The sequence below is a fragment of the Argopecten irradians genome, chromosome 4 (assembly GCF_041381155.1).
Source record: "Argopecten irradians isolate NY chromosome 4, Ai_NY, whole genome shotgun sequence".
Taxonomy (NCBI): domain Eukaryota; kingdom Metazoa; phylum Mollusca; class Bivalvia; order Pectinida; family Pectinidae; genus Argopecten; species Argopecten irradians.
The window spans coordinates 41227881-41244456 of NC_091137.1; the positions used below are offsets into that span (position 1 = coordinate 41227881).

Consider the following 16576-nt stretch of genomic DNA (forward strand, 5'->3'; position numbering starts at 1 on the left):
GGCAAGGCAGGCCAGGAAGAGTTTGAGTATGTGAGTATATGTGGCACAATGTGTCGTATGTCCAAGAAGATGTTTTACCCTATAACTGATGTCAGTATACTTATAGTATTGGAACTGGACTGGCTGATTTAATGTCCTATGTTTTCTCTTCCGGATGGTTTTGGGATAATTATGGGTTGTGGGTGGTTTAGGGGGAAGAGATTGGAGAAAAGGGATAAGGATTTTTATGAAACTTAACTGGATGGTGTTTCATGAGGGGAAATAACTCACATGATGAATTTGTTTATCTAATTGGTTTAGAAGGTCCTTGGTTTGAACCCTTGACTGCAGGGAGAAGCATTTTTCTCTGCTGTTCAAACCATTCCCGCATTGCAGTAAGGCAATATAACTAAGTTGTATGTATCATTTTCATCTGGGAAATGTATATCAAACCTGCCACTGACATTTACATTGTATAAACAACATATTAAGGCCATATCAACAGTTTCATCACCAGGATCGTGGTGTCACTGACTACTGTCATGTGATGTTAAGCACATTTTGTCATTCACCTTGACCTTCACATAGTGATAACACGACGACAGCGTTGACAAAGGTTTTGTTAATTAAGTTTTCCCACACACATAGAATTTATTAATTCAGTTTCTAAATTTCATAAAAAGTTGTTGTGCAAGGGTGAACATGGTTCAACCAAATTATTAAATTATGAAATTTCCCTGGCCTTTTGAAAATTTGATCTTTAATAAAAAATTAATTTTTCATTAAAAAATATGAGATTAAAAAGTAATTGGTATTTAGAATGTCTTTGAAGTAGATTATATTTTAAAAGCCAAGAAATATATCAAAATATGTGGTCTACTTGTAAATGAAGTTGTTCAAAAGATTGTGTAAATAGCGTCTGGTATATATATAAGTTACTTTGATCAGGTTAGGCCTTTGAATGAGTGGCCTTGGGTCACTGCAAGGTGCTTTTTGGGAGAATAAGGGGAAGTAACTCAACACAAAACTTGTGGTGCTCTCTTTCAGTTGCTCTAAGTCTTACAACAAACTTGTCAAAGAGATGCATGTATAGAAATCTATAAATATCATAATAATTTTGTCTCCTATAATTATTACAATTGGCATTAGGTCATTAGCATGCAGTTCTTTTAGTGCAAAGAGGTGAAATACACTTGATATATGCGCCAAATTTAAAAAATATCAAATATAGCTACTGTTTTATGTACAATTATAAAGTTGAAATAGTCAAAAGGAAGGCTGAAGGTATAAATCAGTCAAGTTAAAGAGTATGTTTGCAAAGTTTGCTAAGGTATATATTTGTATTAAGATTGACAACAGTATATATATATATAGTAAATGTGGTTTTAAAAACCAACAGATTTATATAGATATAGGTAGATAGGCCAAGCATGTGTTATTCTACCATATTTGTGTCTATCAGAGATTCCATAGTTTTGATTTCCATCTATGACAAATCCTTTGGGTGATTTACCTGAAGTCTTGAGATTTGATATACTAATACACCATTCCTGTATACTAAACAACTGCTACTGTGACGTAGTCTGATGCCGTCTGCTCGCCCAGATTAGGGTTATCAGCAGGGAAAGGTGAGGGAGCCTAAACTCTGACAATCTTCATTGAAGTTTTCCAATTTGGGGGTTTTATCGGACTTATCTTATACATTTGATGGTTTGGTGCCTCCAAGTTGTTGATAGGGGGAGTAATCTTCAATCTCTAGTCACTTCGAACTAGGGTCCAGCTTACATAGCGTTTTACAATCTGGGTGAAATATTGTCTGGAAAAGTTTCTGTATCATGCAAGATAAGTTTTACATTTTAGCCATTTTATGGCTTGGTTGAAAATTAAGGTATATATCATATGTGATAATCATGTTAGCCGTAAAAACTTGAAAAAAGTTAAACTTTCAAGCTAACCAGACTTTGAAAAAAGAGATTCAGGTAGTCTTTTACCCTTATGTACCCTGCATGATTTACACACATTTACGTTACACACGTGAGGTACTTCACATGTACAAGACATATTTACATATGTATTCTGTTACATGTTTACACTTTCACGCCAAGGCAAGTGAGGTTTCAGCAGTTGATACATGATACACATTTAAATTAAGCTTGAGTATTTTTTTTATCTTATCATGCCCCAATGATAAGCTTTTCCTTTCCTCGCATTCCAGTAAAAGAATCGTTCTCATTCCGAACATTTCTGGTTGGAAATATTTCAAGTGTTGTTTTAAAAACTTTGAATTATATGAAGTGAATTTCATGACCTTCGAAAGAGGCATATATTTTGATGTTGTGATTTCACCCAGATAAGGAAAATATGATGGAAGTTAAATGGTTTGCACTTTAAATCTAAAATGTTATGGGTGTTAATCCGATACCGCAGCACAATAACAAACAAAAATTCATCATACAACTTTAATATTCTTCGTTTGTTCATTGGATATGGTGGGAAAATTGGATTCCATTGTTGTTGGGGAAAAACTGTTGAAGTTAATTATGTAACAGGTTTTTGTTTAAAATGGTGTTTCACAAGTGATTGATGGCGTTTCCAATATTGTCCAGCGTGCCATATACAACTGGTGGGAAATTAATAATGCACCGGATATAAGGTTTCCAATGGGACAATTGGATATTGGAGAGGAAATTAAATCTCTGAAGGTTATGCTGTGATGTATTCCCTATGATTCCATAATTTAAGCAGCTTGGACAATAATGACTAGTTGAAAATCCTTTGTCTGTCCTTGGATATTATTTCACAGTGACGTGTGCTCTTGGAGACAAAGAATGGAGGGAGCTTATGACTGTTTCATGCTTTAAACTTTGAAAGGATGTTTTACTGGACAGTATCAACAAAGAAAGCGATGTATAATTTGTGAAATATCCTGGAATTATACAATTAGAGAACCACTTTAAAGTGATAAGATGAAATTTCGCTATTTTATGAAAAACAATGTGCTGAAGAAAAAGAAATGTCAATGATATTGATGATGGCTTCATATTAAAACATGAAGTTCATATGAATTGACAGAAATTTCGTTGAGAGGAAATTGAAAGATGAAACTGTAATCTTTTTTGAAGAAATCTCAGTCAGGAGCTAATGAAGACTCTGAACTCCGACTGTTGTCAAGGAAACATTTAATGTGAAACTTTTCAAGGAGATCATCAAGTGTCAATTGGAATATTCTATATTTGTTGTCCAGTTGTCACGAAACCAGTTGTGAGGACAACAATATAAACACATGTTTAATTCATTACATGTTTTCCCAAACAAAGAGGTTGATGGATCTCAGTGTTTTAAGGTCGATCACTAACTTGGTATAAAATATTCATCAAGTGACAAAATTAACACTATAGCATAGAAAACTCGCCTCAAGTGCAAAGTCAACATCAAAGTATTCAGTGGCCTCTTCACACTCGGGTGAAAATTTAAACCAATCATTATCTCACATTTCAAAATTGTACACCTAAACAACTTTGTGGATTTGAAGAGAACTTTCCTGTAGGAGGGTTTGACACTGGCCAGGGTGGACTTTACACTTACACAGACGGTCTTAAGACGTCACAGTCACCTGGTCCCTCGTTTGATGACATTAATGACCAAACTGATGAAGAAATTAGACCTCATCTTTGATTGTAACGACAGGAAGAGGTCGGGGCTAATTTACATGTTGTGATGTAGTGTTCGTAAAGTTTATCTCTAACACCTATACAGGACTGATAAAATGTTTATTTCTGTTTCTCGTCTTGAAGTGGAAGGAGTGATTCACAAGTGGTGAAAGTGGAAAAAGTTTTCTGTTTCCAAAATTTTATGGCATTTCAGCAGGATATTTTAGACAATGGAGTTTCAGAAAGTGTATTTCACCTGTGTAATTTGTTACGATCTGTTACCTTGCGTAAGAGCTAACTTTCTTATGTTTATACCACTTTGTGGTTTTTGATTGAATTAAGTGACATTTCTAATTAAGTCAACCAACCCTATAATTTCATAATGAACTGATCCAGTCCAATACTTAGAAGAGTTCAGTTTTGTGTTCAGGGGTGAATGAGTTAAAATCTAATGAGGACATAATGAAATTGATCATATATGAAATCAGTGACATGAAATCAACATCTGGCTGTAAATGTTTCTAACATTTGTGACCTGTACAATATATTACTACCAAGTTCTAGAGACATGATAATATATGTAATCTTGTGAAAAGCTGAGAAGATCCTGCAGGAATTAGAGAAAATCTCACTTGGATTATTGGAAAAGTATTGGTCATTGCGGCCTAGCTTATCTTCACATGGGGCTGAACTGGAGATCGGGAAGCTAAGAGTGAACTCAATCAACAGAGTCGAAATAATAAAGAGCACCTTCCTGTTATTTTTGAATCACATTTCTCACCAGGAGGGAGATTTTCAGTAAAGAGAACATTTTGAATGATGGACATTATGTGGCTGCTTTGGTCGAATGTGTTTCACTATCTTTAAAATGAATTTGATTTTGTTAAACAAGAAGATGGAAATCTTCTATAAAAAGTCACTTGGGGATGAAATTTGTGAGCTTTGTGGGGTCGTATTTGTCTAAGTGCCCTGAATACGGCCAGCAAAGGATGAAATATGTCACAGCGAACAAACAATAAATATAAACTGAGGATTTAATGTGCCAGTTTAAACCCTGTGCCAATTTCTGAAGATGTGTTTATAAGGATGTGCATTTTATGTACAGCCATATGTCTTGGGATATGTAAATTTATTTTCGACATAAAACGTTCATCTATTTATTTACAGTTTTTGCACAGACTACAGTTGACAATCTCAGAGCATATATATAACCGTACGTATTTATGATCACAAAATTATCAACTTAAAATTTTCATGGACAAACATGTGATTCTTGAAATTCCAGGAAACTTCATCATTTTGGCATTTGTAGCCAAGCTACTACAGAACAAATAGAATTGTAATTGTTGTATGCAGCATTCTCAACAGTATTGTAATTACAAGGATTATCAAAAGAACGGAGTAACTTTGATGTCGCATACACATCGACATGCCACATGGAGCTCCGACCCTTTTGGTGCCATCCAGTTTTACAAATACAAATAAAACGTTTTTGTTGTCGCTGATCACGAGTGATAAGAAAATGTTCAGTAGCCAAGGATGCAATGATGTCAGCTTAATTTTTGGCAGAGTGCAAGCTAACTTAATCGTGAAAGAATGATTATCGAGTTACAGAGTTTAAACTTTTTACTTTGTGGAGACCTTTGCTGGTTTTCTGACTCCAAGTGTTGCTAACTTGTCTAAACCAGCAGTTACATATTGCATTGTAGTTCTCAATCAACCATTCTGACAAATTCTAAATGGATCTATATTTTATGCAAGGACATCCATAGATGTATCAAAAGAAAGCAAAAACAAACATTTGATACATCTTCATCTTTAAAATTTATGACCAGGTTTGATTTACTAGATGACGTGTTGTTTTGATCGAGTTTTACTGCTGGAGCACGTTGACCTAATTAGCATATGTCATCCTAAAGCCTTAGAAATGTGTGTCAATATACGGACAGGAAGGCATATTGATATCGTGTAACACATGTCTATATTCTGTTGGACTGATTAACTAACAGGCAAAATGGAGAGGGCTTGGTATTACAGAAAAAAGAAATTGGAGGAAATTGAAGCGAGTCTTTGCAGGTAAATGTTTAGTTTTGTTGAAAGTTTGAAATTGTGGCTGAAGCATTGAAAGTTTCATGATATGAAGACAAAACTGTATGATTGTACAAAAGATTGTACAATAGAACAGCTGTAGAAATGTTTATCATATATTATCTGTACATTGTGATATATAAAAATCATTATTTGCTAACTTTACCAGTCACTTATATAAACCTTCATGGCATTCATCCTGTAGGCTGAGGTATGTTAAAGAGAAAATGATGATTAAAAACCAGCGTTTCGTAATGAAAATGAGTTAATGATTGTCGAATATTTTTAATTCTATTCTCAAAAGAAAATTATTTCGACCAATGAAGAACTTGTTAAGTAAACATTCCAGAACATCTAGCTCGTTACTGTTTATCAGTGAAGAGATATCTAAACACAGAACTATCTGTTTGGCAGTGAAATTTCATGGTTTTTCCTCAATTGCCGTTTATCAGCTGTTTTTATGCTCTAATTACTTCACAGTGTCTGTGTACTCGGTCCAGAGTGGTCGGCCAACATCTAAACATGTGTATCAAAATGTTTGAAATGATGCACTGATTTCAAGCATTTTGATGATTTAGAAGAGAGCTCTTTATGTATACACATACTGCAATTTAGTTTTTTTAAAGTTAACTTGAAGTAATTGATGGTTCTACTCATTGGAAAGCAGCCGAATTGCTCGAATGTGTACCTCTTTTTCTAAAGAGTTCTGTACTAAATGACCTGTTAAGATTTTGAGGTAGAGGACTATGTGTGTATTAATATTGGTAGCCATTATGATATATAGGTAAGATATTCATGTATTCATTAGCATCAAGGCGATTTGATTGACGGTTTAAGGGGAGACAACCTAAGCCAACAGATAAGATATGTAAATGGAAGAACTTATTAACCTCTTTAACTTGATCGGTATATATGATATTGGGATCTGTTTTATATGAACAGGAAGTCATTATCATGTATGTACATAAAGTACTCCACTCCTTCCTTAACCTATTGCATGAATGAATTGACCATTATAATAGTATGTCAGTAGCATCTAATTATCTCCCTTGGGAAGTCTCTATCAATTACCAACAGGTGGTACCACCTGTCTATGACAATTAACTTCCACAATTCCCACAAGACTGTTTATATTTGCAATATATTTTATTATCATAAACATATCAACTTAGTCATAATTGGTTGTGAATGCCTACTTATGAGGTATAAAGTCAGGGAACTGTGATACTCTGTGAAATGTAAAGACAAGGCCCTGTAATACACCATTGAAGTGTAAAGACAAGGCCCTGTGATACACCAGTGAAGTTTACAGACAAGGCCCTGTGATACACTGTGAAATGTACAGACAAGGCCATTTGATACATATTTGAAGTGTAAAGACAAGGCCATGTGATATATTGTTAAAACCAACACAAGGCACTGTGATACACTGTGAAGTGTAAAGACAAGGCCCTGCGATACACTGAAGTATACAGACAAGGCCCTGTGATACACCTGTAAATTATAAACGGCCATTTGATACATACTTGAAGTGTAAAGACAAGGCCATGTGATACATTGTTAAAACCAACACAAGGCACTGTGATACACTGTGAAGTGTACAATTAAGGCCCTGTGATACACTGAAGTATAAAGACAAGGCCCTGTGATACACCAGTGAAGTGTACAGACAAGGCCCTGTAATACACCATTAAAGTGTAAAGACAAGGCCCTGTGATACACCAGTGAAGTTTACAAACAAAACCTTGTGATACACTGTGAAAAGTACAGACAAGGCCATGTGATACACTGTGAAATGTAAAGACAAGGCACTGTCATACCCCATTGAAGTGTAAAACCAAGGCCCTGTGATACACTGTGAAATGTAAAGACAAGGCACTGTCATACCCCATTGAAGTGTAAAACCAAGGCCCTGTGATACACTGTGAAGTGTACAAACAAGGCCCTGTGATACACTGAAGTATAAAGACAAGGCCCTGTGATACACCAGTGAAGTGTACAGACAAGGCCTTGTGATACACTGTGAAAAGTACAGACAAGGCCCTGTGATACACTGTGAAATGTACAGACAAGGCCCTGTGATACACTGTGAAATGTAAAGACAAGGCACTGTCATACCCCATTGAAGTGTAAAACCAAGGCCCTGTGATACACTGTGAAGTGTACAGACAAGGCCCTGTGATACATTGTGAAATGTACAGACAAGGCCCTGTGATACATTGTGAAATGTACAGACAAGGCCCTGTGATACAATGTGAAATGTAAAGACAAGGCCCTATGATACACAGTGAAATGTACAGACAAGGCCCTGTGATACATTGTGAAATATAATGACAAAGCACTTTGATACACCTGTGAAGTATAAAGACAAGGCCCTTTGATACACCAGTGAAGAATAAAGACAAGGCCCTGTGATACATCAGTAAAGTATAAAGACAAGGCCCTGTGATACACTGAAGTATACAGGCAAGGCCCTGTATATGATACACTGGGAAGTGTACAGACAATGCCCTATATGTGATACATTGTGAAGTGTACAGACAAGACCCTGTGATATTATTAATAGTCATACCACCCAGTATAAAAAGAAAGTGCCATGGCCCTGTGATACTGTTAGTATACCATATATATGCAAATATTTGTTTAAAATTCAGTCACTATTAATGAATAAACATTTACATGATTGTATTTATAAAAACCAATATTGATGCACTGTTTTCATGAAATAGAGTAAACACAGTGATGTTAGTGGGTGATTTAGGTTGTTAGTTATGCATGTAAGCCTGTGGTCTTGGTATCAGTCAATCTGGTGCACTGATTACAAGATGTGCAGCTGCACAGTGAGTGCCACCTGGTGGGAACCCACTGTGCAGGGGAGATTATCACTTAATCTGCAGATTAACCTTACTGCATATCGACCGGAAATCTGGTCGTCATGGAAAAAAATCATTAAATCTGGTTTATTTCAGTTATGTAGTGAAGTTCAATATATTGAAAATCTTTACATCATCTTGAATCTGAAATATTTGTTTAAACACTGGATCTTTCATGAGTTCAAAAAAAGCAAAATTAACGTTAATAGGGTTAATTTAACAACATTAAAAGCTGTGCAAACTAAGATTTTTGGTCAATCTTTCTCTTGTTTGTTATCAGACATCAGGTATCTCTAGTTCAACAAATTCCCTGATAATGGAGATATAAACATTTCAGCTGATGCTCCTCCCAGAATGAATTGTCAGGATTTCTTTTTCTTTTTTTATGAATCCCAAAATAAACTGGTGATTATGGAGGGTTGATAAAGTGCGTCAGTAAACTAGGGTTACTGTGTGAGGGGCACATCATGATAAGGTTGGGGATCCAGGCTACAGGTCTTCAGTGTAAATAAGTTGTTAAATATACAACAATACCATAATGGTGTCAGTCAGAAGTCTTTTTTTCTGTATGTTATGTATCTTTTTCACAAAGAGCTTGTAATATTGGGACAGCTTTTATATTTAAAGAAAAAATGGTATAAAGTACATAACATAGACCTGTATCCATCGGCAACAAAAAAGGACAAATTTTGCGCATACTGTTTTAGGCATGCTTCATTCAAGGGGAGATAATTTATGTTTGAGGACAACGTTATTGTCTTTAACCCTGAAATCTGTTTTGATTGCAGGAGGACGTAAATCATGGCCTGAACATTAATGTTTTGTATCCTGTAATTATTTTGGGCTGGTAACTCATAACTATAGCTATTATTACCAAACATCAAAGCAAACTAAAATGAAATGTTCGTTCAGGCATGATCTGACACATGCTGTAAAACTGCCGTATGAATTGATGATCACAAAAACATAATGGTTTTAGTAATGGTGGAATAATATGCGTGTGTAATGTATTAGACACGATGCACTGGTGCACTTTTGTAAATTAGGCCCTTGAGCGATACAGGTTTTCGCTGTAGGTGATTGAATTGGACAAAAAGTTATGCAATAATGTTTTCAATGTAATACGTGCCAATGTCACTCTGAAAGTTCCCCCTTAACTTTCCATCATGTTAAAAGGCATGAGAACGGTTACAATAACTGATTTACTTATCTGTTTAATATGCAATCAGGAATATTTTCTTTTCCTTTATTGGGATTGTATGGTCACATACACACATATGAAATAATTAACATATCCAGTAATGTTAAACAAATTTTAAAATGTTTTCAGGCCAGAATTGACTATCATAAAGCATAGAGAAAATTCAATTTGAAGGAAAATAATTTACATATTGACACATTTAATAGAGGTAAAAAAAATGGATCTGGATCTAGAATGTGTGTCTGAGGTGTTCTTGGGTCAGCAGTAGGCAGATATTCTCGGGGTACTCTGGGTTTTCTTCATTATGAAAATTGAAAGATGCATTGTGGAAAAACTGATGTGTTTGATAGATCAGATAATCAAAGCAAATATTGAAACTTACTTGTTTAATTTTGAACTTTACTAAATATTTGTTTATTTATATTTTGTAGATTTTGAACTAAATATTTGTTTATTGATATTTCGTAGATTTTGAACACCTCTAAATATTTGTTTATTTATATTTTATAGATTTTGAACTAAATATTTGTTTTTTCATATTTTGTAGGATCGTGCTGGAGAGACAGCAGGTGATGGCCCATAAGCACATCCCCATAGAGACGTGGCTGGACGCCCTGGGAATGAAGGACCACTACGGCCTCTTCTGCAAGTACAGGGGAGTCGAGGTATGATGTGTTTTCATGGTTAAAGTGTGGACTAATGTCTGATCACACTGGCAAGGGTTTGAGGGTTTGACCCTTCAAATATTTGACTGGCAATTAATGAACAAATGGAGCTATATCATATATAACATGCATTTGGTGGTAATCAACCTATTCCAGGTCTCCAGAATTGTTTCTCCCTTCATCACCATTTTAACCTTAATTCTGGTATCCCTTGGTTATTTAATTAACATACTTGTATGAAACATATTAAGTTTTAGGACACAAAACATTGCATACTTGCAAACTTTTTGAAATTTCCATTGGAGTAATTTCACTTGTTTAAACTTTAAACTCAAGAAAGTCTACTTAGTAATCTCCAATAAAAGGTTGATTTTTTTATATTTTGACTTGTTCTTTCTGATGGTAAAGTAAGATTTTTTACATTTTGAACATTTTAGATTATTTGGACTTGCTAAAATGGCCTAAAATGGAGGTTCAAAATCGGAAGTCTCAGTATAGAAATTTCAAAATAGGAACTGAAAATGCCAAATTAATCCATGGTTAGAATAGGACCTTTTGAATTCTTGATGTAATTACTACATTAATCTTTTTGTTGCTGTCAATGTTATGTCTATGGCTATGTAAAACATTATCTGAACAAACCTAACAGAGTTATCTCCCTTTCATTATCCAGAAACCAGTCCAGCTATTGTAACTGTACAGAGAACAATGTTCTTCACATACAGATATGACTCATTATTGTTTATGACAAAAAGTTGATTTATCCGTCCATTACTCTGCCTAGATAATAAGTTTACACCACACAAGCATGCAATAAGATAGCATGGATTTATAAAACGGCTGGGTGTTCGGGGATATATCCACTGCGCATCTCCACAAATTAGGTTCATTCTAAAAGAAAAATAATAATAATGTCCATCTCGAGCTACATTATCAACAGAAAAGGCATTTCTTAGATATGACAGGAAGTTAGCAATCATTAGATGAAGAAATGATGTATTATGGGTATAATTATCAATTACAGTTATGGTTGTAATGACAGCCGTCAGGAAATGGATATAATTGCCCAGATGTAATAATAGACAGAGTGCATGTTTACATGATAGCAGACGACAGGCTGGCTCATCAACTCATTTTTTTTTTTATTGAAAAGATAAATACTATAAAACAATTCTTCTTAAGTCAGATTATTTTAATGATACTGTATGGTATGACACTGGATGTGTTAAATTTAAAGTGAACACGGAAAGTAACAGATGTTGTTGTCATTCTGTTTTAGGATAAGTATCCATGCCCTTTTCTGGATTAAACATATCAGAATTACTTTACCAGCCAAGATAATCCTGTTTTGTATTTAATTACTGTATGTAATATTGAGTTTAAAGCTGAGAATTATTGTCAAGGTCATCAAAGTGAAATATAAAATTACTAAATTTCTGATTATTCTGCATGCATGTTAAAATTGATAATAATTTCATTGTTGAATTATCTTGACTGCTAAATGTTTGATATTAAATTTATGGTTCTGGAATCCCTTTTTCAAGATTAGACATATCATTTTATATGGGAGTTTGGAGGCATTTTGGGGTGACTACAATTTATAACAATTAGCAACATGATTTATATTAAACCATGTAAGGTTCATGGGGTGAGGGTCTTACTTTAGCAAGAAACCACAGTTCCTTCAGGAAAGAACATAATTGGAAAGGTGATCTTTTGACCTTATGAATAAGATAAGATAAAATATGATAAAAAGAGTATTTCAAGATAAGATTTTGTTCATTTAGTGTGGTTTGAGGAGAAAGGAAGTAATCAATATAAATAGAGAGTAGAATTATCAATTTTACTTAAAATGGTTACACAACTAGAGAGAAACTCATGTGGTTGATAGGCATCTGAGGCTAGATGTATGAAAGAGTTGTGTCCCTTGTATATCCGCTTTTGGTTCACTGAATGCTACTATCCTTATGGATGTCTGAAATAGAAACACACATCACAGTAATTGTCAATAAGATGTTATAGGCAAAATTTGTTTCTAACAAAAAAGATGTTATAGGCAAAAGTTTGTTTCTATAACAACAAAAATCAATGACATTTTTTCACAAATATTTAGTCTACAAGGTTAAATATCAGTTTCTGTATTTAACCCCACGGACAACAAAACTTTAACTACCTGTATCGAGGAGGCAGAGTCATTTAGGCAGTAAATCATTAACTATTGATTTACATTATAAACTATATCTTAATTCTTTAATATAATGTGTTTGTATTAAATATACATCTAACTATGATTATCACTTTTTTCAGTTCTGATGAACCATTATAACACAATCCAATATGATAATTTATTGAGAGCCCATGCTATGTTTTAAAGCCCCCAAGCCCTCACACACCACACCCCCCCCACCCACCCAAACTCTCCTCCATACTCCAATCCTGGAATGCAACATCAAGTCTCAAAGCTGCTGTCAGACAGAAAATATTCATAGGCAATGTCATGTCAGACAGAAAATATTCATAGGCAATGTCCTCAGAGTCTCATTCCAATACAACCAATTAATCTTGTGATGGTACAGTCCCCTCATCAACACCAATAGATCATTCCATCACAAAGGATATGGGCTATAACATTATAATATTAGGGGTGATACAATTAAGGGAAGGTTAGTTTCAGCTGCTGTGTAAAGGCATTTCTTCCATAGAGATTTATTGATTTTTATTTTGGCTGAAGAGGGGAGACAACCCTGAATAATCTTGTGTTCCTCTCTCTACAGGATTTGCTGAACTTTACCGAAACAGAGATAAAGGAGCTCGGTATATGTAATGCAGCACTCCGAGCTAAAGTTGTGTCCAGTTTACGAATTCTCAAGGAGAAACATCAGCGAGGTAAGAATTAATATCAAACTTTTATATTGTCATATATTAGGATTAATATTGCAGTTTTGAAATATACATACAAAATACCAATGATGTTCTTTACCAGGAGATTGACTGGATTGACACAAATGTGAGATGTGCTTTTGGATGTCTTTTGTACTATGGTGTTAGAAAGACACATACATTCTTTCTGTTTTCATACGGAGACAATTTAAAACAATTTTACATGTCATATACATGGGGATTATGCTTATATATGGCCTAAACTTGTGTACCATAATACCTAACCTTAATATGCCTCTTTTGAAGGAATTCAGAATAATCTAAACTGAAGGATTTTAGGGTCAGGTGGCATTCATTATCTTATGATGAAGATTACACCCTAACAATTAAATATCTGTCTGCTATCACCCAATTCGTTCATTACCCATTAATGCCTTGGCACGGAAACCGACCATTATGTAACACATGTTAAAAAACCACTTGTTCTATACATCAGAAGGGTACAGTGAAAACAATAAAACTATGATTTGATGTGATTTTAAGCGTACCGTGGTATGCTTTTATAGTTAACTACACATGTGTAAGTTATGGTAAGAATGCATGTTTTAGTGTGAAATCTGCTTCAGTACAGCCCATCCACATCTGGATGGAAATATTAAATCATATATCTAGGTCAAACCAGTTATTGTACCTCACTATAAGATGCCTTGCCTAATGGGCTAGTGTATTTAATGGTACAGGTTCTGATTAGGGAATTATGCTTGTATATATTCACTATGGCATTCTGTTTGCTATCAAATGTTATGATGATATGAGCAATACTTCAGAAACACTGTTTATCGAGCAGAGAGTTTGCAGTGGCTAAGTGGTTAAGGTGTTGGCCCTTGTGACTGAGTGATGATTTTGCATACTTTCTTGTACCTTCCCTTTCCTCCCCTCTCCCTCACCTCCACCCTTCACTATTTATACATATACACTGGGTGGCAAGTTGGAAGGAGTAGCAATATTTTACCTTGCATACATCATCTCGTCTGTGCTCTAAAAACTAGGTCACAATGTAGGTTACTGTGACCTATATATTAACCTTTGACCTACCTTAAAACATTTTAAACTCTTTCTCCAATGCTTCTTCTGCTAGGATACTGTAATTCACATGGATTGATTGTTTTATGTATGTCTCTATAATGAAATTATCATCATCTTCTGTAATAATGTATGTGACTTAATTCTCCATTAACAGGGTACAAGGTGGTACCAGGACTACAGCGAAGCCTCAGTGCTACAGCACAGTAAGTAGTTTGATATCCTTCACCGGGTATATGGCTGAATTTACCCTGGTTTTGTGGACCAAGTTTCATCAAGATTTCTTTAAAACTTTCGCAAATTTCTGAACTTAAAATTCACCATTGGAAATCATTTTAGTGTAGTGGGATTGGACTTGGTCGATCATCGGTGACCAGGTAGCTCAGTCAGTTAGAGCAGAAACATATATACATAGAGATTGGCAACTCACCCATTTTTACAACCGGCAGATGTACCTCTGTATGAGCCTAGGGTTTTTAGATAAACTCTTAAATGGTTAAATACAGCAGAATAAATTTGATTTGTTATAAAAGTTCAGTAATTTTTAACAGCAGAATAAATTTGATTTGTTATAAAAGTTCAGTAATTTTTAACTTATGGATTAATAAAACAAAATACACTTCCAGTTTTAAATGTGTGATTTTCGAAAAACCAGGTAAAATTGCCTATTTTCATGCTTTCAAAAATCATATTAAATAACGTCAATTGAGAAAACCAGTCACATCAAACCATGATTTAATGCTTAAACTTAGTGTTGATGCAAAAATATTATGTTTAAAAGAATACACTTAAAAGTAGGTAGCCAAGGCAAAAAGCCTATAAACCGGAGGTGTTACTGCCTGTCAACAAAGACAAAGAAGGAATTTCCAATCTCTATGTATAAAATATGTTTCTGGTTAGAGTATTAAATTAATTTGACGTGTTTTCAGAGGTCCTGGGTTTAAATCTCAGTCCGGTCGCTACATTTTCTCCTCTCATGTACAAATTAAAACAGAAGTACTAAATGTCCTTTAATTCTTATAAAATATTGTTTTCCTGTCTCTGTTATGCTTTCCTAAGGAGAATTTTAACTTAAGGAGTTTTCTTAAAGTTCAATAACATTGATGAAACTCATGGGGCCTGATCCAACTCCCAAGATCATCTGCTGACCATGCAGGTTTTCCAAGGGAACTCTGACTTCCTCTCTTTATAAGACTTCATGTACATATTCTATACAGGTTAACAAGTTTTGTTAATATACATATAATATGTACATATAAAAGCTATTATGGACGTTTTAGAAATGAGACTATGAAGTATATATGTTTAAACATAGGGTTCTAGCTGACTCCTACTTGTCCACAATGTGATTACGTACCTGTGAATACCTGTAATCAGTGCTTGTTTACACCTGTGATTACCTGACACTTCCTATCAGAAATATTGAACCCTTATCAGAATCTGCTGACAGACCAAATCTCAAGTATTGGTATTTGGACTTAAAGAAAATCTTATGTCGGATTTTATCTTAGTTAGGTAAAGACATGGCGGCTACATACAAAATGTACTACATTCTATATGAGGTAGCTAGTTTATGAATTTTGTCAGGGTGTAGACAATTGAGGAAATTGTCTTTTTAACTGAAAATGAGACCAAGGAATTAAATAGTTGATAAAGGAAAAACATCTAATTCATCTTAGAATGATATTGATGTATTTAAAAAGAAAATTTTAAAATCGCGCCCAGACACTAGCAAATATAACTATCAATACATTTCAGTCAAAAATGTATGCATAGTTCTTTAAAATTACCTTGTAAATTTATCTGTGTCTGCTCTTTTGAAAAAATGAAGCAATACAAGTAATGTAATATGTTACAAGATCTGTGTCTGACATAGACAATGCAGACACGCTTTTATCTGGGTTAGATAATATAACACAAGGCCAGCTCAGTGTTATCGGCCTATTCAAACACTCAACAGGAAGTTGTCCCCCTTGACCCCACTCATTTCTGAATGAGAGTTTACACACAAGGTAGAGACAACGCTTGTCATATATATTGCCACTGAAAACACAAACTACATATGTGTTCTCTGCCTGGGTGTGTCGTTGGAGATGGGAGTATTTACTTATCATTCACGATAAAAAAGGAATTAAGAACTGATAAAGTTCCTGTTTG

General features: G+C 34.6%; 1 protein-coding gene across 12 annotated transcripts in view; it reads left to right on the plus strand.

Moving 5' to 3' along the window:
• LOC138321684 (breast cancer anti-estrogen resistance protein 3 homolog) overlaps window positions 1–16576 on the plus strand; it is a 75441-nt gene that overhangs the window by 47110 nt on the left and 11755 nt on the right. For 10 of the 12 annotated variants that reach the window (XM_069265552.1, XM_069265554.1, XM_069265557.1 and 7 more), the window contains exons 2-4: window positions 10339–10456; window positions 13231–13342; window positions 14577–14625. In XM_069265552.1, coding sequence (XP_069121653.1) covers window positions 10339–10456; window positions 13231–13342; window positions 14577–14625 — 279 coding nt within the window. Of the gene's footprint in view, window positions 1–4846; window positions 5706–10338; window positions 10457–13230; window positions 13343–14576; window positions 14626–16576 lie in introns of those variants that run through there. The other 2 variants (XM_069265556.1, XM_069265560.1) reach the window with 2 other exon arrangements.